Source organism: Coturnix japonica, chromosome 2, assembly GCF_001577835.2.
Source record: "Coturnix japonica isolate 7356 chromosome 2, Coturnix japonica 2.1, whole genome shotgun sequence".
NCBI lineage: Eukaryota > Metazoa > Chordata > Aves > Galliformes > Phasianidae > Coturnix > Coturnix japonica.
Genome location: NC_029517.1, coordinates 36,386,370 through 36,414,207, shown reverse-complemented (window position 1 = coordinate 36,414,207; position 27,838 = coordinate 36,386,370). Strand labels below are relative to the sequence as shown.

The 27,838-nt window shown below is 37.8% G+C and overlaps 1 protein-coding gene across 9 annotated transcripts in view; it reads right to left on the bottom strand.

The window, feature by feature from the left end:
• RBMS3 (RNA binding motif single stranded interacting protein 3) overlaps positions 1-27,838 on the bottom strand; it is a 689,820-nt gene that overhangs the window by 59,658 nt on the left and 602,324 nt on the right. For all 9 annotated transcript variants that reach the window (XM_015853914.2, XM_015853918.2, XM_015853919.2 and 6 more), the window contains 3 exons: positions 20,582-20,628; positions 13,110-13,206; positions 9,937-9,987 (listed from right to left, as the gene is read on the bottom strand). In XM_015853914.2, coding sequence (XP_015709400.1) covers positions 9,937-9,987; positions 13,110-13,206; positions 20,582-20,628 — 195 coding nt within the window. The remainder of the gene's footprint in view (positions 1-9,936; positions 9,988-13,109; positions 13,207-20,581; positions 20,629-27,838) is intronic.

The window sequence follows — 27,838 nt, the reverse complement described above, 5'->3', positions numbered from 1 at the left end:
AGGTCAAATCACACTGTACATTTATACATTTGATATTAAAAAAAAAGTTAGCACTTCATCTGCAAAAATAATTATGCTATTAAGATGCTCCACCAGCCACAGTGGAGGAGGCGTTAATTAGTCAACCACTTACTCAGACACCCAGTTAAGAATATCAGGAATGAACACAGAATGAAAAATAAAAAGACAAAAAAGCTACATCTTACAAACCAGAAGTAAATCTGTGTGAGAGCTTGCAAACGACATTCAAACACCAAACAAAAGACTTTTCAAACAGATAAGTGAAAAACCCAGAGGCAGGCTCCCCGTTTGCTGAGGATAGAGTGCAGATTAAAGGTAATTCAGAAGAAACCCAAACAGGATAAGGACACTGTCTCCATTTCCTGTATGAATTACCACACAGCAGAGGCAAAAACACCTTTCTGAGAGTGAAAGTTTGGGCAGAGTGATGAATACAGTCAAAGAAGATGAAAGAGACAAAGAAATGAGTGAGCTCAAGGTGTGGGTACAAGTGATACAAGGAACCAGCACTGGATTTTCTCTACGTTAAAATAATGGAAGAACTAGCGTATGTAATCATTCCAGAGGCCAGAACTAGAGGATATTAATTAAGACAGAACACAGATAAACCAAAGATAGAGCTAGATAACCTAATTATTATTTAATAACATGACCTACTTTCTAGACAAAGACGCAGCAGATCTGAGCTCTCTGAAGGTCAATAAAGTATTTCAGGTAGTGCTATGCCAGCAATTACTAAAATCTGGGGAAGATAAGGAATTAAGTGAAGAAATTACAACAGGTTGCACTGAATGAGAGGCTACAGAGGTTTGGTGGAAGGGTCACTAAAATCTCCATAAAGATTGTTCTCCGACAATATTTTTAATAATGTCCTTGAACAACAACAACAAGATTTGAGGAAATGATGAGGTTAAGAGGCACTGACAGTAAACTGGTAGATCAAACTACCGTACAGGAAATACTGGATTAAGCAGATGCAAGATTCATGAAGATAATTACACTACTAAAAGGTTTCCTTCATAACACAGAAGCAATTGATGGAAAAGAGCAAGAGGAAAATCTAGGTATAACAGCAAATTGCTGGATGACTACATTAGCAGGGTCACATGCAGCAGAGTACTCCCCAAGAAAAGACACATGAGTATTAATGTTGTTCTAAAAAAGTTTAGAATACTGTGTGCATTGGCTGTCCTAGAAAAATGAATTCAAAGTGAAACAGATCCAAGGAACGGCCAATGCAACAGCCAGAGGTACAAAACTGCGAAGTGACTGCAAATGTATTGTGATGTTGGTATAATGAGCGCAGCAAACAAAAATGCAGGTAAAATTTCTGCCTATAGATTAATGCAGAAAACACCTAGAAAAGAGCTTTTCTGAAGAGAGAGGGGAATGTTTTTCCAGGAGCAGACAGATGTAAAATAAGCAGGAGCACCTTTATGTTGGAAATTAAAAATGCAGTTCTAAGCCTCAGAGCAAAGGTGTTCTGAAATAAGACTTCAGACAGGATTAGTAAGAAGCAAAAAAATCTAACTATTTAATCAGGTTTTGGAAGGGATTATATAGCATGGTTCTTAGGTATAGCTGGAATCCTGAGTCTTGTAAACCAGCCACGAGCTCCCTAAAGGACTATTTTAAAAATTTTTTTTCGCAATTCTTCTGCCGGATAATCATGATGTAATCACTAGTAATATATACATTAGCTAATTTCTCCTACTTAGATAAATTGGTCCTTAAATGCACTTGCATAACCTAATGGTAATTTATGATAGTGCTTTTGTTCTAAGAATTATGTGGGTGCCAGAGTCTCCTTCATCAGCTTTTTGCTGCAGGCACGATTCTCTTCTCATTCTTACCACTTCACATCTTTGTAACTCAATTTTCTAAAGTCAGGTTAACTCCTGATTTATACAAGCAAAATTGGACCCAACATTTCGCCTTGTAGCCAAGACAGGTTTATTTTAATATTTAACAAGACAGCTCTAAATGTTAATAATATAATCGTGAAGTTGTGCTTAAAGGTCCTTGTTGCACCAGACATTTCACAAGCAGCCAGTAAAAGTGACTCAGTGGTGTGACAGTTCTGTAGCCTAAATAGATGGTGGTAAGAAAACAAAAGACAAATGACAAACTGAGGCTGAGAAGAAAGACGTTTTCCCTAAGGTCATGCACAAGATCAGTGGCAGAAGAAAAGCATTTATCATTAACTGCTCTAAGTGTGTGCGTCCTCTGAAACCAGTGTGAGGAAAAGAGGGTTTGGGTCAGAAAGGAGCACCAGCAAGAATGAATATTGCCATACATTAGACATATACATGTATATAACGACATTTTGCCAAAAGACTCCAACTTAACTTGTCCCTTCACTAGCAGGAACTCACATTTACGACTTTGAGAGGTTGTGTCAGTCTTCATATCTCTCATGCTGGAATCATCACAGTTAAAGTGCTGCCCCAGCATTTCTCTGGTTGTATAATAATACTGTTCCTTAATACTACTTTTTTGGGTTCACAGGGCTGCCCTGTTCCCCAAGGCTGCCCAGTGCCTCATCTCTAATGGAAATGTCATTTTTCTGCAACACACAGATGGGGGTTGTAAAGCCCAAAGAAAATACAGCTCCCTTTCTGCTGGAGAACTGTTCTGCAGCAACAACCTCCATCCTTATCTGCATTATGGAAATGAGAACCATGTCTTCATCATGGGAAAGAGACCCACCACCGTGTGCAGCAGGCAACAGCAGTAGATAACTCCCAGCCTTGTCACTAATAGTGCGAATCCTCAGTGCTGCCGGAGCACAGAGCTTTTTCAAAGCTTTTCGCTGCTGGTGGCGGATGAAAATTGCTGCCTTTCCAACCTCACAGAATATGCACATTTGGCAATTGCAGTATACAACCATCTGTGTTTCAAGGGGGACCGTGTCCTGCTTACTACAAGAATATCAGACAGAAACCTACATTCACTTAAGCCAGTATAGCAAAGCTCTCACTGCAGAGGTTGAAGTATTAGCATCCTCTGCAAAACAATGGACTGAAAAAAAACCAAACCAAAACAAAAGAAACCCAACAACCAAGAGATGGCTCATGATAGAGGATAATTCTGACAAGACTGTAATATAGCTGTACCACAGGCCTTGCTTGTTCACAGTACACAGCATGGAAAACCACAGCGCAATACACACGGAAAAATATTTGATGGTGAATTAAACTGAAAAATCATTTGTCAGAATTATATCAGATGCTTACCTAATTCACCCTTCTGCCAAGCTTGTTACTTTATGCACAATCATCAATCTAACTCTTGGACTACAGTTAATACCACGTGCTTATGCAGTCCATTACCTCTTACTTATCCTATTACTTTCTCTCTACTTATTTATCTAAAATCTGGACAATAACTAAAATGATGAATACTCACCAAATGAGGAATTTTTTGCTCAAAATGGCAAACACTACACATGAAACAAATGTGCGGAAGAACTTCTTTACAGTGAGGGTGACGGAGCACTGGAACAGGCTGCCCAGGGAGGTGGTGGAGTCTCCTTCTCTGGAGATATTTAAGACCCGCCTGGACGCCTTCCTGTGTGACATGGTGTAGGGAGCCTGCTTTGGCAGGGGGGTTGGACTCGATGATCTCTAGAGGTCCCTTCCAACCCCTACAATTCTGTGATTCTGTGTTATTCTGTGATTCTGTGTGAACCTTACAGTCTGTGCTCAAGATTTTGACTCTGAAAATATAAAAACCTTGCGTATATGCAAATCTACATGCAACCCAAAACATACATGGCACATATGTTATATGAAATACAGTATTAGTGATTTTCACTCTTAGTGAATGTACATGAAACTGGAAAACTTAAAACAGACTGCAGGCTTTGTACAAAATTAGACATTGATTTTTTTTATTTTTTTTTTTTTAATACACTACATTCTTCCACAGAAAGTACTCTAATGTCTATTGATTAATAACTATATTTTAAAAAATAGCCCCCTTTGATAAACCTTACTGCTTTTAAACAGTTGTCATGTCAAGATTTTTCTTGACAATGAAAGCTGACAGTTAAGGTTACATCTTTTCTGTTAAAGGGAAATCAATATTCCATAACCACTATATCTCTCAACCAGAAATTCCTGTCTTCAGAGTCTCTGGAGTATCTCTAAGATTTAGTGCCAGGCTTTTTTTCCAAATATCTTTTCCTTTTCCATTTATAGATTCACACTAAATATATATGTATATCTTTTCCAGTAATTTTAAATTTTTAGTCTGTTGGTTTATCCATTTAGTATTCATATTATCTGTAGAATACATAAAAATAAAATTTACTAGAACTGTTACGTCTTTTTAAGATTAAAGAGCAACACACAAGTTCCTCAAATGCAATGGATTGTCTGCTGGAAAGGCTTGTGGTTCTCCTGTCCATATTTTCTAACTGAATCCATATGTGGTGTGTTTTTCTGCCATCACAAAAACACCCATATTTCACTAGGGGGCTCTAGCAGAGTGTCAAAAAGGGGTTGGAAATCCAACTTGAATAAGGCTTTTTCTGCCATTCAGATTAATTCATACTAATTTCTACAACAGCAGAACAGTTGTCTGCATCAGTACTTTGATACGATTCCGGAAGAACTGAATAATCAGAAATACAAACCTCTATTCTATGCTTGAGCATGATGTGTGACTTGGGTAAACTGTTTACATCTATTTCCTTTTACAGAGGTGTGAGCCTGAGTGACGGGCACTGCTTTTCCAGCCTCCTCAGGCAGACAGCCCAGTACTCTCCTTACACCACTGTAGCTGGCACTAGAGAGGGTCAGTCAGAGCATGCCCAGCTGAGGTTGAAATTACCCAATTAGTTAAAGAGGCAACTTCTAAAAAAGGCCAGTGCTGGGCAAGAGGCAGTCAGGAGTGACCTCATGCATGCCTGCTTGTCCCAAAGGAGCGCTGCCAATTACCGTCTTGATTATCAGAGTTATAGAATTGGCAGTCCTTGATTTTCTGCCTCGGGAAACACTGAAATTAAAATTGTTCAGCAAAACTTTGGCACTGGTATTCGGTTAGTTATTTCAACCTCTAAACTCTTTAGCTTTAAAAGTTCAAGTAAGTTCACGTTCAAAGGATCTCTTAAAAACACACATCTAAAAGTTAAAAGAATAGCTGGAGATTCCAATTTCCAAGGATTATTTCCTGTTTACTTTTCATACCATCTAGCTGAACTCTCACATTTCATCTTGGATGCAGGACTCAGCTGTCTGTAAAGGACATACTTTGTTCCCTTACACTTATACATCCAAATGTAAGATCGATTTCTGGCTCTGTTTGCTAAAAAGGTAGAGCAACAAAGGTGAGGTAAAGAAAGCAGCCTTGGGAGAGGGACACAGAAGGGAGCACAAGGAACTTCTTTGTTTAAGAGCGTAGGAATCAAAACACTGAAACTGCTGTGGTATTTTGGGAAATGTCCAAAGCAACAGAGTTGCTAGTGAGAAAATGAAAACTGATATATTTCAGTTGGACAGTTTGTACTTTTTATGCTGTATTCATGCACAACAACCAAAAGGCGAGATTCTAGAGTCGTTACACAGCCTCGCGTCACACCAAAACCAAGGAGTTTCATGCTGCTTATGAAATAATAAATGTTTTTGTTGTCAATGTTAAAGACAATAATAAGGACACTTGTTAAGACATCAACCTTTATAAAAGGGCTCTATGGGCTTGAGAAATGTGCAAAAGAGCATTTCTCCCCAATGCATTTTATCAATAGCAGATTTTTTCCATATGCTGATCTGCTTGCCCCCTTTGTGCTGACACTGGCATATTCCTTCTGAAGAAAATGCTCAAGATTGAGATGAACACCTGTTTGTGTACGTAAGTTAATTGCTGTGGGGGCACAGTTTCATTAGGAAATAAAAGCCAGTGTGTACACACAGTACTAATGTAAGGAATTTCTGTTAGTTCACTAAAAAAAAAAATTGCCCTTAGAGGCAAGAGTATACACATGATGTGTAATGAAGATCTGAATTTAAAAAAAGCTTTACACAAATGTCATCGTTAATAAAAAAAGATTATCTATATGTGAACTGAGCTTAGATCATGTTTTTCAGTGTTTTCCCCAAACCATCACGTGGCCTTTAGGGACTGCAGGAAAAACACATTAATACAGCAAATATTATAAATCTCTAGAATAACCCTTACCCCTTAAACATTTTGATTCTCTCATTGTTATCGATCTACCCTTATCCTAAAGCAGTAAAGAAACACAAGAATCCTTTCAAGAAGGGATGAGTTTGAACTGTACTTTGGAAGTACTAAATGGAGCCTAGACTGAGATTAGTGGATTACATACTGCGCAAATACGAGTCCAACTCCACATGGCCATAACTCTTTGGGAGCTTGTCTTCCATTAGAGCTGGTATGAGGGACCATGGCACATGGAATAACAACAGAATTGGTCAAAGTGAGGCATTCTTACTTGCACACAGTGTAATTGATATGGACATAAAATGGTGAAGGCTCTATTGACATCACATTTTCAACTGTTTGATTCACACATGAGCATAAAGGCATGTTCATGTGAATCTGGGATCCTATTTCCCAAAACTCTGAAGGTTGTGAATGCACAAAGATTTGGGAGTTATGGTCCTTATATTTCAGCATGTTACTGGTTATTCTGAAACATCAGTACTTCCTCAACACATCTGATATTACTTTTCCATGACTCTGCATAAAGCTAGTAAAATTCAAAGCTAAATAAAGCCCCACTATTTAAAAATGCTATCGCTCTTTGCCATCAACCCTCTATATTAAGGTTAAAAGTTACGGGGAAAATCAAGAGTAAATTATGCTATAAGTGAGGAGCCCTTGGCTGCCCCATTTGACTCAAGAAAAAAAAATCCCAGTATTTCTGACTCTTTTCTTCTCACAGAAAGTCGTTTCAGTTATTGATTGTAATGAGATCTCAAAAGTAAGACAAACAAGGCTGGGGAAGGGAAAGCAATATCTGCATGGATTTTCCAGGTAATATAAATGCGTTGCAGCTATCTATTAGATTCGTAGTTAAAAAGTTATAGAAAGCAACAGAGATACAGTGCTTTATATTTACCACTGTATTCATCATGTAAACAAAAACAGAAGGCGTACATCAGGAAGATGTGGCTGAACTTGATATACAAAGGGAAATAAGTTAGCAAAACCTCCACCAGGCCAACCTACAGAAGAGGGATATCAGTGAAAACTGTGCATGGTGTTTAAATGACAGTGGACAGAGAGGCGACACAGAAGCAGAGACGGGCATGCAAAGACTAGGCCAGCAGAGGCAGGGTGGTGATGCTGCACAGCGCAGCTCTTTCCTCCTGTCAGCAAGCTTGCCAGTCTGGGAGCAAGCTGTCCTGTCTGTGCACGGCATGCTGAATGAAAACCCCCTTTGTCTCCTCTACAGTATGGGCCTGATTCTTTTTCTGTCACGAGGGACACTAGGTGGTATTAAATTATACATAAGTATAAAGTAGGAGCTTCCTTCTGAAATGAAAAACTAATCATCCAGTAACATAATTTAGTGGATATTTATAATAAAAACAAAGAACTAACCGTTGGCATTTGAGCAATTCAAACTGTGCTTTCTGTAAGTGTTCATCTTTATTCAGAAAGAATAATACAGGCTTAACAAAATGTTCTCCTTCCTGGGGCAAGGGGAATGTAATATTTATTCGCACTGGTTTCCAATGGGATATCATGCACTGCAATCAATCATCTCATAAAATACTGTGAAGTAAAGTGGTAGCAATTTAGATAATAACATGGCAAACTAAGTTACAGAAGAAACAAAAAGCTAAGTGAATTAGAAAGTTCCCAGTTTCATCAGCTCATTGGGTCTCACATTCTGCAAGCCTTGTCATAATCTTTTCTTCATACTTTTTTAAGCTACAGAGTTGCCTAGAATAGACTCTATACTTAGACATGAAACTAAAGCAAACTTACTATGGACACAAATTCTTTATTTTCTTTCAAAATAGGCCATCAGTTCTCTTACTTTGCTCTGTAGTAATTCTCTGGTAGTTTTTCAGACATTTCTAATAAAGAATTCATCTCTGAATGAAATCTGGGGAATGGTAATTCTGCCTTCTTGCCTTCAGTACTAAAGGCCTCCTGTACGTTTATTTAAGAATCTTGGGAAACGAATAGCAAAAATCTTTCAGTGAAAAGACCTGAATTGCTACAGACAACACATAGAGACAATCCACAATGGCAGTGACACTGAAACTGAAATGTTAAACCTCTTATCCACTCTCCCTCTGCTTTTCCACATAAAAGTACACATTCTTTCATTGACACAACTCTCTGGTTAGCAATGAACACAAATATAACTTGGTATATTTAGGATGCTACTCACTATAAAAACTATTTTTCTTTTCCAAGCCCTTTACCAAGGGGTTAACACATCCAATCAGTATGCCAAAATACTCACTGCTTCTGGTAGTGCAGAAAAATGCTTTGCTGAACATGGTCAAATACAACTCAAACACACTCAAACTCAAATTCAAACAAAGACCGGAATTGGTAAAGTGCTTATGTTCATTCCTTTCAAAATGGAATATTTCCACAAAGATCAGAGATCCTTTGGTTTCCACAAGTCTGATAGTCCCTCATATCCACATTTGTCACATTTCTTCTCGTATGCAAGTAAACCCAAATACCAGAATACAGAATTGATTGTTCAGTAAAGTTTGGCTTCTTACAACAAACAGCTAAACAAGCTTTATTCCACTGAGATGGAAACCTCTGCCAGGACCTGGAGTGGTGCAGCACCACAAAGGTGGGAATTGGTCTTCCTGGAGACAGTCTGTTACACTATACATCAATGCCTGTTTACACAAAACCAAGAAACTTGTCTCCAAAGAAGATACAGATATGGAAAGGAAATTGAAAGTGGGATGAGAATCCTGCACTACTAACAAGGTATGTAGGGTAATTGTATCCGGATTTTTGCATAGCTAAATCTAACCAGAAAACAATAGGAGATGTAAATCTATTGTGAGGTCAAAATATTTGAACACAAATTAACATAATAAATATCCTAATGTACACATAACAAACAGAAGTTCATATTTTTTCCTTCCTCACTTGAATGGATATATCAGTACTCAGGTGGAATACACATTTAAATTTTGATTAATGACACTAAAGCAGATCCATGCCTGAGACACTGATCAAACAGAGGAAACAAAACTAAAAAAATCTGTAGGTAGCACTCTGCAATATGTTCTTTCCATCTGATACATGCCTAATATTGAGGCAAAGTGCATCAAAACAGGCAAACAAAAATTCAGCTGCATTGTTTCTAACAAATGGTACTAGAAGTTTAATGGAGATAAAATAATAGTGATAAACCAATGAAAGATAGAAATTTACTCAGAAATAAAAAGAAGTGGATGGTCAAATCATAAAAGAGATTTGGATTTAGCCGAGATTCTCTAAGACAGCTGTGTTTCACTCTCTTTCATTACTTGAAATGCAGTATTAAGGCACTGAGGATTCTTTCAAGTATATACAACTACAAAGGACTTTTTTGATGGATAAGCATATAAGAGAGGGCTAACATGTGTTGATCCTGGCAATTCAAAGTATGCAGGAATGTAGCTGTCTTGCAGTCCGTGAAGCAAAGCTTCAGAAGCTGTACTTTAGATCTAGTTATTCTCTTATAGTCAATGCTAGATAACATATCACCCATCCTCCCCTTTTCACCAAATCAAATGGTGTTCTTTAAAGAAGCAAAACCTTTGCAGCAGAGGGCTCTTGTCAAAAGAACAGCTGGCTGCTCTTACATGACCTAGGAGAGAACTGATTGTTCAATACAGTTTGGCTGTGGCTGAAAAGCAGAGTAAGGCTACAGTGCAAGCATTTTTAGTTGAATATTAGCTCGCATCTACTTACTGTTGGTTGCATAACATATGGCGGATGAGGCATCCATGAAGTACTCTGGACCTGCATATCAAATACTTTCTATTAGCACAGAAGAGTATGAAATGGAACTCCAATATTTTACTTGAAAATATTATTTTTACTGCAACTACAGAGCTAATTTTAGAAAGACTTAAGGCATGTAGCTCAATGTAAACATCATTTATGCATCATGAAGTTATTGACAAAGGAAAAAGCTTTCAAATTGCATTTGATGTTTCCACCAAATTCAGAAGTCTTAAAGACTGTACCACCTCTGTGAACCACATTATTTAATCTCATAAAGCATTATTTGATATCCCATGTTGTCTTGATTCTTCATTTGTATTGTTTGCTTTCATCCACCAATGTAATCATAAACATGCCATACAAATGACAGTGCAGCAGACATAAAATGTTCAAAGTTTATTTCTGAAGTACCCATATAAACTTTGAAAGGTATAATATTTTCAGAGATTCTAGAATGATTTATCCTGTTTTCTGGAAGAACTGAAGATCTAATTCAGAACTTTTGAAGCTTACAGTGATTGAAAGCTTTCACAGCATAGTTAACTTAAGATGTCCTTGCCCATAGAAGCAGCTCCTACCTTAGTGTCCATTCTCACCAGAACTCAGTATGCCTCATTGAACCCTTTTTTGGTTGTTTTGTCTTCCTACTGACATGTAACAGGTTCCATAGATAAACCCATTTTAGTAACAATTAAGTGCATTACAAAGTTCTTGTTTATTTCTGGTGGCATCTCTGAGCCATAACTACCTTTTCTCTTAAGCTTTAATGGCCCACATTTTATTGTAACTCAGAGTCAGTCTCAAGGATTGGGTATTCTTGATTCTTTCTGCATCAGTTTGGAGACCACAACACATCACAAGTACATGAAAACATATCTGTGCTATAGCAGTGGGCAGTCACTGGCTATCTCCACACTCACAGAGACGGGCATGTGATATGTCAGGTTGAACATGCACAAGGATATGTAGGAGAAAGCCATAAAGGTCCGGATTCTCCATACGCCCTGTGATTTTGTTCACGAAGCAAGTGAGAATTGTGTAGTTTTGTGCTGCAGCATTTTTTGAAGTTGGCTAATGCAGAGTTTTTGTTGAAAAACAAGTTCACTGTAACATTTTTAGAACCAAAACCAGCACACACACATGCAAATACACACCTACTACAAAATTTTCTATTGTGAATCTGCAGTAGCTAAAAAGATCAGTGTTCTAATGAGCTTGATGCTATTCAATGCTCGCCTCCTTGTAGTTCCTCCTCTGTGCCAAGGCAAATGTCTTTGGGCTTCTACTATAAACTACCAAGTAAGAATGATCTGGGTTTTAGAAAACAAAACAAAACAAAACAAGCAACAAAATGTTTTTTGACTTAAATGCATCAAACCATGAACTGATGCAAATTTACTGAATTCATCTCACCAAAGCAACTTTTTGTTACATAGCTACCTAAAATTAAACAACACAGAAGTCAAAGAAAATTACAAGAATTCTTTATCTTTGAAGATCGGGTTTAAAATACAGTTAATGTACACCGTTGCCTCTAGATGAATAAAATATTATCTCAAAAAACAAACAAACAAACAAACAAAAAGACAAAAAACAAAAAACAACAACAACAAAAAAAACAACAGAAAAAACTACCAAAAAAACCCAACCCCCTAAAAAAAAAAACCAAAGAAACCCCAAAACCTACACCTAACCAACAAATCAATCTCAACAGTAAGAACAGATTCTCAGCTAAAACTCAAGATGGGAAGAGTGTTGATGGCACATAACAGCAATAACAAGGGCAGTCCTGGATATATGTCCACACTGGGGGGTGAGAGGATAGATCAGCCCTGCATAATGTTATCTGGGGGTTCTAGGCAAAGGAAAGTTGAATCTGAGTCAGCAGTGTGGCCAGGCAACCCAAAGGGCCAACTGCACCCTGGGGTGCATCAGGCCCAGCACTGCCAGCCAGGTGAGGGAAGGGATTGTCTCACTGTGCTATGTGGCCTCACGTCAAGCACTGCATGCATCTTTGGGTGCAGCAGTATAAAAAAGACTTAAAACTATGAGAGAGCATAAAGAAGAGGGTTACAAAAGGGTTTGGAGGGCAAGATGTACAAGGAGGCCCTCATGGCAGCTCCTCGCAGGGAGCAGAACTCTGCTCTCTGTGACAGGGAAAGTAGCCAAGGGAAAAGCATGGTGCTGAGTCAGGGGAGAGTCTACTTGGAGGTTAGAGAAAGATTCTGCACTAGTGGGTGGTGAGCATGGAACAAGCTCCCCAAGGAAGTGAGTATGGCCCAAGCTGCTGGAGTTCAAGGAGCACCTTGATAGTCCTCTCAGACATAACGTTTGAATTTCAGGTAGTACTATGTAAATCAGGAGTTGGGTTATTTGATCCTTGTGGGTTCCTACCAACTCAGGATATTCTATGATTCTGATTGAAATGGTAAAATGTATGACGAATGACCAGTTTTACATACGCTCCCAGAAAAAAAAAAAAAAAAAAAAAAAAGGCTAATAACAAAATTATTCAATCCAGTTTTGACTTCCCTCTCACAAAACTAGAACATGGCAATATTTTCCCAACAGAGTGCTGGTTGGAATATCCCGAAAAGTGGAATTCTGAAAGACAAAATGTGTTGGAGACTGAAGAAGCTCATGAGGAGATTTACCCTAAATAATCTTGCTCTGTCAGGATTACTGGAAAACAGAGTGCTGTTAAAGGATGCTGTTACTGAAGCAAATACAGCTGAGGTCAGAAGGTCAAAATATGATGCAGACAACATAAGTTATGAAAAAAGAATGTTTAAAACACTTGGCTGATGAAATGGAGTCAAAATGACAAAACATTTCAGTAAGAATGACAAGCATCTGCTATTGTTGAATGGAAATGAAGCAAAATGCTGTTTGCTGGTGAAGCTGATTGAAATAAGAAAAAAATTACAGTAGCTTTCATTGCTAGTGTTAAGAATGCAGGAAACACTCAAAACCCCACACCAAACAATACCTGAAGACTTCCAGAAAGCCTTTTGTTTGAAGCATGACTTAAGAGCACAAGTGCTCATGTAGTTTTCTGTGGTATCCACTCTGCCTTCATCCACATCCAAAACATAATTAAGTGGGAAACATAGTAGACAAGCACAAATCTGACATACCTGATATGTAGAGACAGGGGAAGCAGCAATGAATGGCGTGATTGATGTCTGTGGAATCATGCGGTTTGTTGGAATACTGTACGGTGAGGAATAAAATCTGCAAACAAAGAACAAAAGCAAGTTTTTTGAACCTTTTGACTGCTAGGATCTGAATGACTAATTCACTGCCTCCCAGGCAAAGACAAAAAGAGTCTACACAGGTAATTATGTCTATCTATTTCCAAAACCACAATAAGGAAGATGTGATGGCTGCCCTGAGTAGATTTTGAAAATGGAAAGGAGGAGGAATATTTACACAAAGCATATTTTTTTCACTTCAACTAGCACAAATATAGAACTTCACAACACAAGAAGTAATTATATGAAATGCAAAGACAGCTGATTTTCCAGAGTGCTATCTAGTGAAAGGAAATTTCTTATGCGATACTGAAGACAATGATAACTGATTTCATTTTTATATGCAGCACTGTTTTCTTTTCAGATCTTAATGCTTCAGTGCTGAGAATAACACATTCCACATATACGCCTGATTTATTTTATTAAGGGATGGGTACAGAATCTCTGGCTGAAATTTTCATACTCATCTACATGGAGAGCTAAAAACTTACCTTCTGGTGAAATTTATCAAAAATTATAAGTCTAAATGCCCCAGGCAGTAATGAAAATCCCAGAGCTAGTTGTTTTTATTTCCATTATTGCATGCTATGAGCAAAAGTTTCACTGTACCTTGCTCGACGATAATAAATGTTATATTCATTCTATTTCCCTGTGGGTAAATGATTATTGATAATATCATCATGTGGAAAACATCACTACTGATGCATTGTGTAAGTACTTAATACCCATGTACTCATCAAGATTGTTGTGTTTGTTGTTCTGTCAGTTTTAACTGTAAACAAAACCAAACCAAAACAAAAACAGCAAACAATGCTGCTTAAAAATAGAACATTTGTGGTCTTACAGCTGTCAAAATGCTAATATTTTGGAATCCTTAAGTGAGAGAAACATAATCCTGCGCAGTGTCCTCTGGTCTGATTCAAATCCCACGTATATTGTTCTTATATTGCACATTTCAGCCCTATGAATAATAGTAGAATTTGCATATATGTCCCTGTACCAGTGAAGTGGATTGCACTCCCTGACTTTTTGTGTTCTTTCTCCCTGTGCTGAGGCAATTATCAGTAGCTTACCATGAGAGCCCTGCAACAACAACAAAAAAATCATTACTGGTGTTTAAACAAGTGCTCTATTTTCTGATCACCCTGGCATCCCAGATTTAGTACTAATCATTCTAGTTCAGACTGGATGCATTCATTTTGGATGCAGGCTCAAGTAATCACTGAATTTCTCCAAACAATAGGCTTGGAAATATAGGCCATCATCTCTGAAAGTTGGGTGGAAATATTCAAAGTTAGAAGGGGAGAGTGAGACAGAGAAGCAATCAGTTCTCTCTACTCCAAACAAGATTTTAAGATGCCAAAAGCAGCAGGTGGCGTCTGAGTGATTTTTTGTTTAATAGAAATATACGGCTATTTTAGGAACATTTATCTGCTCTTACAATGCTCGCACAGAGACTATTTTAAAACTGTGCCTTTGCCCAACTATCTGTATATCCTATTATGAGAACTTAGAAATATTTATATCCCTCTGCTTGAATCAAGCACACCATATTACGCTTGTACAAATCTGGAGCTGGGGGGAAAGGATTTTTACAGCGCTAGCCAGGTTTATCTATGGCTTTAGGTTGATGTGTACGTTAGCTTAGTCCTGTTATAGGGATCTTCTTCCCAGACAAAGGTTAACCAGAATTCACTTTGGCAATGTAGTTGCTAAGTGACTGAACTAAGAAATGCTTTGTGCTGCAAATGTAAACAGTCCACAGAAGACTGGCAGAACTTTCTGCACGGGTTAAATGTATAACAGAAATACGTAGAAACCTCTTCAACCAAAGGACAGTATAAAAACAAAACTCCTTAGAGAAACAGTACATTTTTCTTCTGTCAGTTCTAATTCTATCTGTCCTGGAACTGAAGCTGTGCTCTCACCGTGTATGAATCACCTGGACAAAGGAGATTGCACAGGACAAAATTTTTCCACTTGTAACACTGACTCTTTGGAATAAACTCTCCAATAAATCCAAGTAAATACTACCAAATTTATAGGAAACGTGTGCTAAGAACTTGAAAGACAGCTAACCATTTCATTTTCAGCTTAGAGATGCTGTTATCTGAATAGTAGATATGTTTCTAGAATATACACTCTGGAACTGTGAAAAATACAGTACCCTTGCCAATACCATTTATCTGACGCAGTTTGGATGCTTTCAAATAGGCATCAAATACAACATACTATAAGGACACTCAGTTATATTGTGAAAATGCATGAACCAGTGTGTTAAAGAAGAGGAGGAAATTTGACACAGAAAATGGCAATGTGAGAAAAGGCAATTCATAAATTTCAGCTTAAATAATAATAAATTGAGTTTAACAATCTGAGTCACTGAGAGGCTGTAGGTCAGACATTTTGCAATCGTGAATTCTCTGTACCTGGAGACAAAGGTTTTCCTTTCTGCCACAGCATTATTTGTGCTGGAAGGGCTATAAAAAAAAAGCATTTGTATATTGCCCAAGGAAATTCAACAGAGCAAGAACTGGGCAAGTATATTCTGAAACTGTCTCTGTCACACACAGAGTACAGTGGAACGACGAGGAAAAGGTCAAGAGAAGCATCTCCCAGCTTCAAGATGCTCAACAGTGCTGCAACTACAGACAAATCCCCAGTGGCTCTTGCTCAAAAAGAGGGCTTGCCATGCTTCTGCCCATGGGATGTGGAGTCATTTACATGCAAACAGGCTAATGTCCTAGTATGTAGTTGGCTTAAGTAACATACTGTGGACCTCAAAAAAAAAAACACAAGAGGATCAAAAATGCAATAGTGGCCTGTTCTGATATAAACATCTCAAGTACCCCAAGAAGATCCACAGCTGCCGACCTAATCAAAATTCCTTCAGGCTCAGGGAAAAGTGAAACGATGTGGAAGAAGGATGTTGTAAGTAAGTCCAAAGGGATGTAGGATTCCCACTTGTTGGAATACACACATTAGAAAAAGGAGTGAAAAGAGATATGAATTATACTAGTTCTGACCCATTTTAGATATACATTTCAATTATGGCCCCGTGTTTTCTTGCATTGAAATGAACAGTATTAGTTTCTGGTACTATATTTGAGAGCTATAAACCTCATGGTAGTTGATGTGGAGGAGGAGAGTTCTCCAAAAGGCCCTACTGCATTCTGCGCAATTGCAGCTTACATCCTTACAGTGGCCCATGCAGGTCTTGTTTGTTTTTTGTTGCTGTTGTTTGTTTTTTGGCAGGTGTGCACCAGCATTCCTGTTCCTCGTCTGCAATTGTTTGGCTAGAAGCAAAAGTGTAGAGAGGTAGGTGGGAGGGAAGAAGCAAAACAGACATTGCCCTTGCATTTCAAATAGTCTTTTTAAGCATGCCTGGATTCTATAAGAATAAGAAAAACCATAGACTAGGAGACAAAAAGATTTCCAGAATGTTCATGAGGAAGGGCTTATAAAGGACTCAAAAGAAAATATTTTTATGAGATGTTAAAAGAACCACATTCCCTAGTACATCATCAGCACACATAGGCAAGGCTTTAAGAACGATATCTGCTGCTTAACAGAAAAAGTACACATTCTGCTCCTACATCAACCCTCCCTTTGCATTTGGGGACTACATTATCTGGAGCGTCTGGTCGCTATTTCCCTGCCAAAAAATAGGAAAAAAAAGAAAAATCCATATGGTTCCCATCCTGTGGGAGAATGTGCAAGCTTCCACACAGAATCTGTACAAGAGCAAGACCCTATTTGCACTGCAATAAACACCATTTGCTCATGCCTCGTGCCTGCAGGCAATACTGAAAAAGTTACATTCATAAATAGTATCCTGGGGCTCACATAATGTAAGAGTATTACCAAGCGTTATCAGAGCAGCAATTTTCTGTTGCAATAAGCCACAGAGTCAGATGTTTGAGATGAAAAAGACCTATCCAAATATTGAGCCCACTGGCCTGCAAATGCGCAGTACAGTCCCCCAGATATCAGATATTAAACTGATACAGTACATCGCGATCTTAGTCAAATAGCCAGGAGAACTCAAGCCTCAGCAACATTTTAAATGAGCATCTTTACAGTGCAAGTACAAGAGCTCTATTTTGTTCTTTGAATGAGTGCATTAAACCACTAAAACAATATTAATATCACAAATTGAAAAATCAGTAGCATATTACAAAAGGCACGCTGCTCCCCAGAATAAGGCTTGAGTTCTTTTGTAAATGCAATTCAGAAAAGGATGATTATAAAAGAAAAAAGAACATGGAACAATTGGCAGGGGAAAAGAGCTTATCCACTGAAATGTATGACTACCACATCTTCAGTAACACATACTGCAGTGTTATGGTATATGTCAGACCAGATTCTCCTCTCCATTACACCATTTTTATGCTGATACAACTCCACTGGATGCTGAAACAGAGTTACATGGGCATAAAAGCAATATAATGAAATGGGGAGCCATGCCTTTCAATGCAATAGACTCAATAATAATAATAATAATAATCTATTCCTTTGTGAGGAAAAAGCCTTTGCTATTTTTAGTGAATGTCTCCATCTCTCTCTTTTGTTTTATTCCTGTCATAGATCTTCTAGGCAAATAAGCAGTTACACTATAATAAAAGTGATAGTACTACTCTGAGAGCAACAAGAACCTGCATTTTCATCTGGAGAGCATTTAAGAATCCAAATTCTTCCCTGAGGCTTGGTTATGCCCCAAAACAAACCAGTATAATCCAAATCTCTTAAAGAGTTGGAAATTTTAAATACCTCTTAATGACACATGCAGTGATACATTTTACTAGTAGACTACCATTCATAATATATCCTGCACAGACTTAGCAACTTACATGCATCAAAATGTATGAAATACATCTACCAATCTTACACAGGATTCTAATAAATGGAGTCATTCTTGAGTTTCATTAGTAACTCATACTTAATCATAATCTTCACCTTGGCTCACATGTCTTGATGTTTCTCATCTCTAGCCTTGGTCTACTTTGTGCAGGCAGGCACCTGAAGGATTGAGTGACTCCTGCTTATCACAGCCTACCAACCAATCCTGAGCTGCATGCAGGGACAACACCCACTTGCTCCAAATAGACCAATTACAAGGAGGTCACCTTTGTTTTATAGATTCCCCATGCAAAACTTATCTACTTGCTCCACTTTACTGCAGAGCATTAAGCAGCATTTCGCCCATACAGTATGAGCATGCTATCAACACAAGCAGATTGCAAGCATCAGCTTTGCGTTCACTTCCAGACCGTCCTCACTGAGAAGAGCAATATGTTTTCCTAACATACCTTCACTGGATGTTTAAGTTGACCTGTTTCACTTCACAGTTTATAAAAGCCTTTAAATTAATTCTCTTTTAACATGGCCACACATCTATTGTGTTGAGAACAACAAATCGCATTTGCACATTTTACAAGGAATGCACCAAGTTGCTCTCAGACTCAGCTAAAATAAAACCCATGAACTTGTGAGTAATGAGCTTATGAAAAATAGTACAAAAATTATAACTACAGGATACATAGTGACTGCTAAGTGGATGTCTTGAGAGTTAAAAAAAAAAATAATAATACATGTAAACAAAGGGTCCTGGTGATCCTCAGGAGACAGTATTTTGAAAATGCAACCAGAGAATAGAATAGCAGCTATGTTACTTTTGGAGGACAAATCACTGTTGCACATATAGTAAGAGCTTTTCCTCTTGACAGCGCATGTGGTCAGAAAAAATCTCAGTGGAAGAACCCTTGAATAAGATTTTGTCCTAGAAATAGAAAATATTTCATGCTCCAGAACTAAGAGGTATGTCAAAGCAGAAATTAACTGTCACTCTTAGACCAATATGTAATGCTGTAGTTTTTCAAGCTTTATGAATAAAAGTATGTTTGTAAACTTATGAGCTAAAATCCTCCATTGTTTACTATTTCTTTTTCAAAAGATCTTTGACAATGTGTTCACACAACTGAGTGACCAAACTCCTAAGTATCCTAAACACCTGAGAATGCATGAATCTAAATTAAGTTCCATAATTAAAAAATACATTATTGAAGTAAAATGATATTAATCTCAGAGGATTATTCAAATTACAGTTTCCAAATATTTAATGCAACCAACATACAAGAAATCCTTTGAAATAAAAGCCATTTGTCTGGATGAAATGCTGGTGGATTACAAACTGGTGATGGTTTCATTTACAGCCTACAATATGTTACGAGCTGAAAAATAAGATGATAGAGCAGAAAGACTTGTTTAGGGGGGTCAGAACAGAGAAGCAAAACCAGAGGATTATGAAATCACAGCTGCGTGAAAAAGAAATAAATCTTTTTTCTGAGCTGCTCTGTCGTGGCTGCTTCATCCACAAAATGAGAATATCACAAGGCCTACAAAGATACTGCTTGCGAAAGGCAACTAAGTAAAATATGCAAACTATTACTGTTGATTTTTTTAAAGCTCCTCTCACAGTTCGGGATTCTTATATGTTTCAACTAGCAGCGCCCTAAACAGCATTTAACAAATAAATCCACTCTGCTCAATATCAATACATTCAATCCTTCCACTGGAAAGTGCAGATGGGAGTATGCATAGAGTAATCATATCAAACATCATTCTGATCAGAGTGACTGTCAAAGAGTTCAGCGCTGAGCCTCCTGCTTCTCTTCAAATTATTGTTAATCTATCTGAAAGGGTAGCTGGATCTCAAGGATCTGTTTTTCTACTTCATGAAATAATTGGCAATGTAATCATGCACATAAATTATATGGTGATGTAACTTGTTCGCAAATTTGAAAAAGTTTCAGTTCTTCAGCAGGCTGAAGTACTGGGGAATGAAAAGGAGTGTTGTTCTGCATTCCACTCCTGAATCCCATCCGCTTGCACACAGATATAAAGCTTTTGCACTGTTTGGCATTTCTGCTCAGACAATGCCATGGAAGCCATCCAGGCAGCAGAGAGGACCCAGATGAAGTAACAGCTCTAATATCCAAAATATGCTGGAATCTTCAATGATCATTTTAACAAAAGCAAAGTCAGTAAAGGGAAACTTTACTGGTTTTCATTTCTTGAGAGAGAGGGAGATTAAAAAAACAACCACTAGCATTTGCCAAATAAAGATGGAAACTATTAGGAAAAACAACTTCCCATTCAAATGGATATTACAAACAAAAGGGCATAAAAACAAAAGGGAAACTAAAAGAAGAATCTGACAGTATAGCAACACATGCTTCAGACAAAATATGACTGAGTGAATTTGCTTCTGAATGAGTTTTACCACAGGAAGAGAAAACAGAATATGGTATTCAAAATACTTTTCAAAAAAGCACAAGAAAACATGCATTTCTTACCCATTCTGTATAGCAGCTGTTGGATCATAAGTCAAAGCCATGCCAGCCTGCACATAGTTAGGGAAGAAAAACAGATTTTTACTATTATTGCAGAAAAAAAAAAAAAAAAAAAAAAAAAAAAAAAAGAAAAAAAAATTAAACATAGTCTGTGCCAATGAGAATAAAAACTGAATGTAACCTATAAATATTTTTTTTTTTTTTCCAGGGAAGCTCGGATGGTCCAAAGAAGCACAGACACTTTGTCTTCCTCCTTAGCTTGACAGGTCCCCAAGAAACAGATCTGCTTGATGAACACTTCCCCATAATATTCAGGCCAAATGGTATTTTTGTTGCCCCAGTATCACTCAGTGTCTCCACCCAGATCAGTGCATTTACAGTATAACGTGACAGGGACAAATCTTGTTCTTCCAGGTCTAACAGGTAGTTTGCAAATAACCAACTTCACAAAAACTTCTAGGCAGGAATCTCATTTTTCCTACCAAGACCAGACCCTGTGTGACTCCAGGCCTTTGCCATTTCCCTGGGTGATCAGTCATGCTTACAGTTGATTCATCAGCTTTGGACAAGAGACAACAAGTGGGCTGTGAAGCACAAAAGACCAACCAAAACAAGAAAGTGACTGAGCTTTAAAAGTACTTTAGCAGTCTAGACAGACCAATAATTTATTTATTGCCTACACAGGGCCTTTCAACTGCTGTTCACCACAGTGACCTGTGCAAAAAGATTTGTAGATGTCAAAACAGCATCCAGTTAACCAGTGTCACCATCACCACCGTTAGCAAACATATGTACAGAAACAGCAGGAAAGGTGGGGACTGAGCAGAGCTGGAGCCCTAATTTCTCATTCCATTTTGGACTCAAAGATGGCAATCAGAGCTGGGTGGGAAGAGAGAGGAGAGGGCCCCTAATCCTTAGGGTGCTCTGCTCTCATTAGGAGCAGCTGAAAAATGGCCAGGGCACCCTCTCACCCCAAGGCACTCTATTCCTGTCCACTTGTCATGCAGACCGTGCACTGCTGGAGACAAGAGGCAGAAGCATTCACTTCAAGGACAGGTGCCTCACTAACTGCGTGACAGGGATTGCACTCCTGGTGGGAGCTTTTAACACCCCTGTAGCCATACACCAAAGTACTTTTGGATAACAGCATCTGCCCCCTTCCAGATGGCTGCTCAGTCAGGTCAGGGAAGTGTCTGCACTTGGCTGGCTCCCATGCAGACAACTGAGCTGCAAGGGCAATACGACTGGTGAGGGACAGGCAGTGGGCCGGCAGAGCTCATGGAAAAGCTATGTTAGCCTGGCAGCTGCTCACCAGTCTACGAGGAGATGGCCCCAGTTTCCAAAGGCCAAAAATCATTTCTGATCTGAAAGCACAGGCTTCATTGTACCTGACATAGGCAAAAAAACCCACAAATAAACAAAAAGTTTGGATCATTATGAAATGTATTTTTCTCATTATTCTTTCAAGACGCTAGGACAAATGCTTTACTTACTCAAAATGCCATTGTTTTAATAAAATATGCACAAGCTCCCATGCAAAAGATTCAGAAGACTAATGGCTAAGACATGCAGCTTGGTTTTATAAGTACATCGAGTACTTATACATAGAAAAAAAAATAGCTGTTTCTGCAAGCTTAAAATGTCAAATGATCAGATTCAGGGTGAACACAACCATTGCTAACTTTGATCTAAAAAATGAAATAGCCAAGAAAATCATCAGTGTTGTCAAATTAAAGTTCTTTCTTACATCCTAAACATTCTCATTAATATTGTATCGTTTAAGAATAAAAAGGTATACAGTTCATCCCAAAAGCCAGCCAATAAAACTTAAAAATCACAAACAACTTTTTTTTCTGTAATCCATTTTCTCAAACAACAACAACAACAACAACAAAAAAAAAAACCACCCCAAACACTCCTACTTTCCTTTCTCCTTTCAGCACTTGTAAAATTTATTACTACTGTCTTTTTATATTCTGGTGCTGGTAAAGACAACTTGAATATTACATACAAGCCCTACAGAAAAAAAATAGTTTAACAAAATTAAGAAAAAAACGACACAACAACCACAAAGAATAAACTTAAGACGTTGTTTCTAAATCAAGGTGTTGACATTTTAACACTTCATCTACTCAGAACTGATGAAAAAAAGAAAGCAAATTATAAACCCCTCAGAAAGGAAGGATTCAAGCTTTCCAATTAAGGAAGTTTCTAGACCTAACGGTCCTCAGGATAGCTTGGATCAGAGCTCACTCTATCCATCCCACAGTCTGGATGAGTGTGAACTAGGTACAAAGGCACAGCAAGGAAGAGAGGGCTAGAAGGAAAGGGAAACACAGACAGCTGCTTTTAATTTCTTTGATGGACATAAATACGAAGATGCAGAAAGGATAAACTAAGCATTTCTTTCACTGAATTTTCACAGGAGCTCCAACCAGGATCAGCGTGTACATGTGTAAGCTACTTTCAGCCACATTTCTCATGAACACTCATTAGAGCACACATTAATGATGAAGACCCTCAGCTTGCCTTCCAACATCGTAATGCTTTACATTTGCATGCGAATTCAAACTGCATATGCTCTGTTCACCCCATATTAGCATCACATTCTTACATACCACTGGTTTTTGGAACAAGGAACACAAGTGACTGTTGTGGGCTTGATGAGTCCAAAATATTCAAGTCTAGCCTCTCATCTCCTCATCCAGACTTCATACTACGGGTTACCAGAATCTGACCAAATAATTTGCAGTGACCAAAGTAAACATGATTAACATGTTTGACAGTGAGAGTTTTGCATTAGACAAGTACAGCAATACATGCATATGGTACACCATCTACAGATTCTGGAATAATACTGCAAATATCTACCATTGCAGAGCAGCCTTAAACAGTTGCTATTTCAAATAGCTGCTAACAGAGGACTATTTACTTCTTTCTCATCAAGTTGCGTAATTTCTCCCTAAAAGAAATTATTCTGGCAAAAAGCACAGAAGAGGCAACAGTTAGTCTGGACCAGTAAAAGATTTATGCTTTGAAGCATCCTCATACATGACTAATAAAAACTGATGAGCAATAGTAACTTACTGGAAAATTGTCTGCACTTTATTCCATAACACACAAGCAGGAATTCCAAAACTACCAAATACACAATATTAGGGTTGGCCTCAGAGTTCCATTCTACAGACATCCAAATTATACTCTCAGAAACACAGGAGTGAATGCAGCTGTCACAGTGCTTGATAAGGTATTAACTGTATTGAGGTGCTGGCTGATGCCCCTGTGGCAGTCTTCTTCATGCTGAAGTATATTTTCTTCCAGGTCTTTTCATCCACTGCTTTGCTTATGTTTCCGTAAAAGAACAGGGATTTATCCTGCTTCTGAAAGTGACACTTCCTGACAAAATGCCGCCTGAGTGTGGCACTGATGATGAAGTGTTGCTTCAGGAATATATTTGTCAGATGAATCTTCTATTAAGGAATGACTGAGCCACAAAACGTTTATGCCACATAACAGGCACATACCTCCTGAACGAAAATTCTGCATCCCAACATTTCAATACTCAATGCCTTAAAGCATAAATTAAAAGGAATATCTGCTACCAGTTCTGCACAAGTTAATAAGGAACATTCTCAGTATTTACTCAATTATGTTCAGAATATCAGAGGTGGCAAAAGTAAAAATAATAATTTTAACCAATATGGCTTTAAAAAGATTACTTAAATCATGCTTATTTATTTACTGCTTATTTTTACTGAAGTGTTCAAATGTAGGACAGAGGAATGAAAAAATCTGCTATTCTGTTACTGCAGTTTTCTAATTATTGACACCACTGAACAAACAAAAAGAAGCCAACACACTGAAAAGAGGTGAAATCTGCTAATATGGTGGGTTTTCCAAGCAATATGGTCTCTGTGTTTCTCCTCAAGGGGAGATGTGGAATAGCATTATTGTACCCTAGGGCTCAAGAGATTTCTCTGGTAAGCTGATGTGGAAGTTAGAGGAGAAGACAATCCACTGTCCCATCTCCTCTGACTCAGTCCCTCATCCTATCATACCAGAAGTGTGCAAGCTGCTGTCCCAGGGCAATGGATTTGCTCTTGGGTACTACAGAGGAATCAATTCAATTTTCAACACTGAATTTCCTGTGCTTGTCTTGTTACCACTGCTAATATCTGCCAGGCATCATAGCACAAGGATCTCTTGTGCCCTGACAGTAGAAACTCCAACTCAAACACTTTGAAGAAGTAAAAGAGAGGAGAGGGAAAGAACCAAAAGACAAATGAGATTTGTGTAAAATACTGATTTAATAAATAAGTTCAGTCATCAGGAAAGTTAACTTGGCAGAGTTCCTTCCTTTGATTATTTAGAATAGTTCTTTCAGAAATATTCAACATTATTAGAAAGATTTCTGAATTTTATGCTGAATAAAAAACACCATTTCTTTATTAGAGGAGGAGAAATCTAAAGATGTAAATTTGACACTTTTTAAAAATATAGGTGAATATGAAAAAAAATGGGTAATTTCCCAGTGTTGTGTGTTGAGAAATGCTTGGTTTTACATGCACGTGTTCCTTAAGCAGCTGCAGCTTCTGAGAAGAAAGTAGTTATGGAAAGGAAAAATACATTATACTGAGGTCAAGATGGGCAAGTGATTCATGAACCCCAGAAGGTCAAAGGTTGAGTTTCTAGACACAATGAGAAATTTAGAAAACCAAATGAATAACCAGAAACATCTTGTACTACATAACTGGACTGGAAGTCTGATCTACGTAGCTTCTGTTCTTGCTGTTAAATCAGTTTGTTCCCACTACAATTTATCTGATAAATAAAGAGGTGCTGAAGTTTGCAAATTTCTTATCAAGCCTGCTAATTTTTCCTCACCAAAATAATAACTACATTGTCTTGGTAAAAAATAGATTAGTCCTAGAATTGTGGATTGTGGAGAACACTGAAGTACTGCCTATTTCCTTGGAAACATAAAGGAAATCTAAGTTACCTCTCAAATTACCTGTTCCATGTTTTTCTCTCCAAGTAACTGTTTGCTTTCGAAAAAATTATAGTAAGAAACAGTGAAAAAGCGAAACTGTTAACAAAATCAATATTCACAAACAACTATGTCTTCTTATTGTTTCTAGAAACAAGCAAAACCAGGTGATAACTGAAAAGAGGAACAGAGGATGAAGGGGAAGTGGAAGAAACAGGTGTTAATTTACTGGCTGGAGAGAAACAAGTAACAGAAGAAGAAAACAATCAATACAGGAATTATTTTTTGCAAATTATTAAATATCCCTGTAGACATTAGACCAAATTAAATGACAAAAGGGTCATATTCAGTTGTGTGTGTCATTGTTGTGATATATGCACCAAGACTTGGATGACAATATTCCCCTGGCAAGAGAGATGACAAAAATATGTAAATGGTCTGAATTTTAAAGAAGATTGCAACTGAAGTGCTAAAGTGTTTCATAATAATGTGATTGTAAAACTCTTTGGGTTGATTAGATATAGAAAGGCTATCATTACTAGAATTGTTCTTTCTAGAAGAACCTACGATTTATTAGTTAACCTTGGACTGATTCAAAGCATTTCATTTATTATCAAATTATGTGATATTTCTTCCTTTCTATCAGATAAATTTCAATCACTTGAATGCACATATCAAAAGATTTTATTTTCAAACAATCAAAGTTTCAAAAAATCTGCAATAAAAGATTAAGCCACAACATTTAAATTGCAGTTCTCAATCCAATCTGATCCCAATTTGGAATTACTTTTGATTCCCCAGATGCATTTTGACCTAATGAACTTTTGTGGAGAAATGCCATACACCTCCAGACATGTCAATTACAATTTTGAGGCAAATTAGATCAAATATTTTACAGACAGATTTTGAATATGATTACTTTCCATCACCATTTCCCAAACATGATCTTGTCAGGGACAATTTCAAGACAGAGTGCTGAACTAAACTAGCGTGACTCAGAAAATTCTGTCCTGAAATCAAGGAATTTAAACTTTGAACAGAAATAGAGTTAGTAATTAGTTTAGAATTTCACTGCAAATATTTCCAATGCATACAGGCATTGTATATTTACTGCACCTATATATTAGATAGTTTGACAGCCTTTTTTTCAATCTGCTGAATGTTTCCTGACGCTTCAACCAAGAGAGGAAGGGTAAGGACTAAAAACGTTCAAGGTCAAGCGTTCTTCCCTCATTACAACTGGCTTTTGGTTAGAAACTTACAGCAAAAACCAAAAGAACAACAACAAAAAAAAAAACTCAAAAAAAACCAAAACAAACAAAAAAAACCCACAAAAAACACACCAACCAACCGACCAAACAACAACCAAAAACTTGAAAAGCCCTAGAGAAATCCAGTATATTTTTAAAGACTTGACTTTAAAAGGTAGAGATCTATCTGCACTCAAATGCCAATATAGAATTAGGTGATAGCTAACAACTCTCAGTTCTTTTTTACCACTTCCTCTTTTGCTTTTTCCAGAGTGTTGGGGCTATAAGCTTTATGCAGTGATGCACACCCTACAGGCAGCCAGATCCCACCGCTGCCTTTCTAACAGTTGCATAAACCACACATAGGATAAGAAATTTGTTTCTCTCTACCCCGCCCTCACAGAAGAACATTTCTACAATGAAGTGAACATTTCAAGCCAAATTATACTGCTGCTGGGATTTCAGTGGGTGTGTTGTGCAAGTGGAGCAGCCTGATAGAATTTAACAGCCAATTAAAGCAATTTCTATACAGTTACGAAACAATCTACAAAAACGTATGGTAGGAATAAGATTTTCTATTACATTCTGCAGTGTGGCCTGAAAACTTTACCAATATTTCTCTTTTTATATTCCACAGAAGATCGCTGTACAGGAGAGCAAAACCTCTGAGAATAGAATAGCCAGAAGTATCACTGCAGCAATCTGTTTCTCCCCACTAAGTCTCCTGCCTTTACCCCCTTTGACAAAGTACTCTACACAGCTGTCTGTCTCTACTTGGCATAATTTGTGTGACCAAACTGTTATTGTCATTTCTCTGGAGCCTGCCTTTCTGAGCAATAACCCTCACACGAATTTAGTATTAACACTAGTCAAACCTCAGAAGTTTTAGAAATGCCCTTCATGTAAGTATTTAAGAATGCAAATGCTTATCTGACCAATAGCCAAATACACATTGGTCTAGATATCATGGGATTTAAGCTGGGTGGAAATACCAAGGCAGTAACAGTAACCAATTGGATGGTA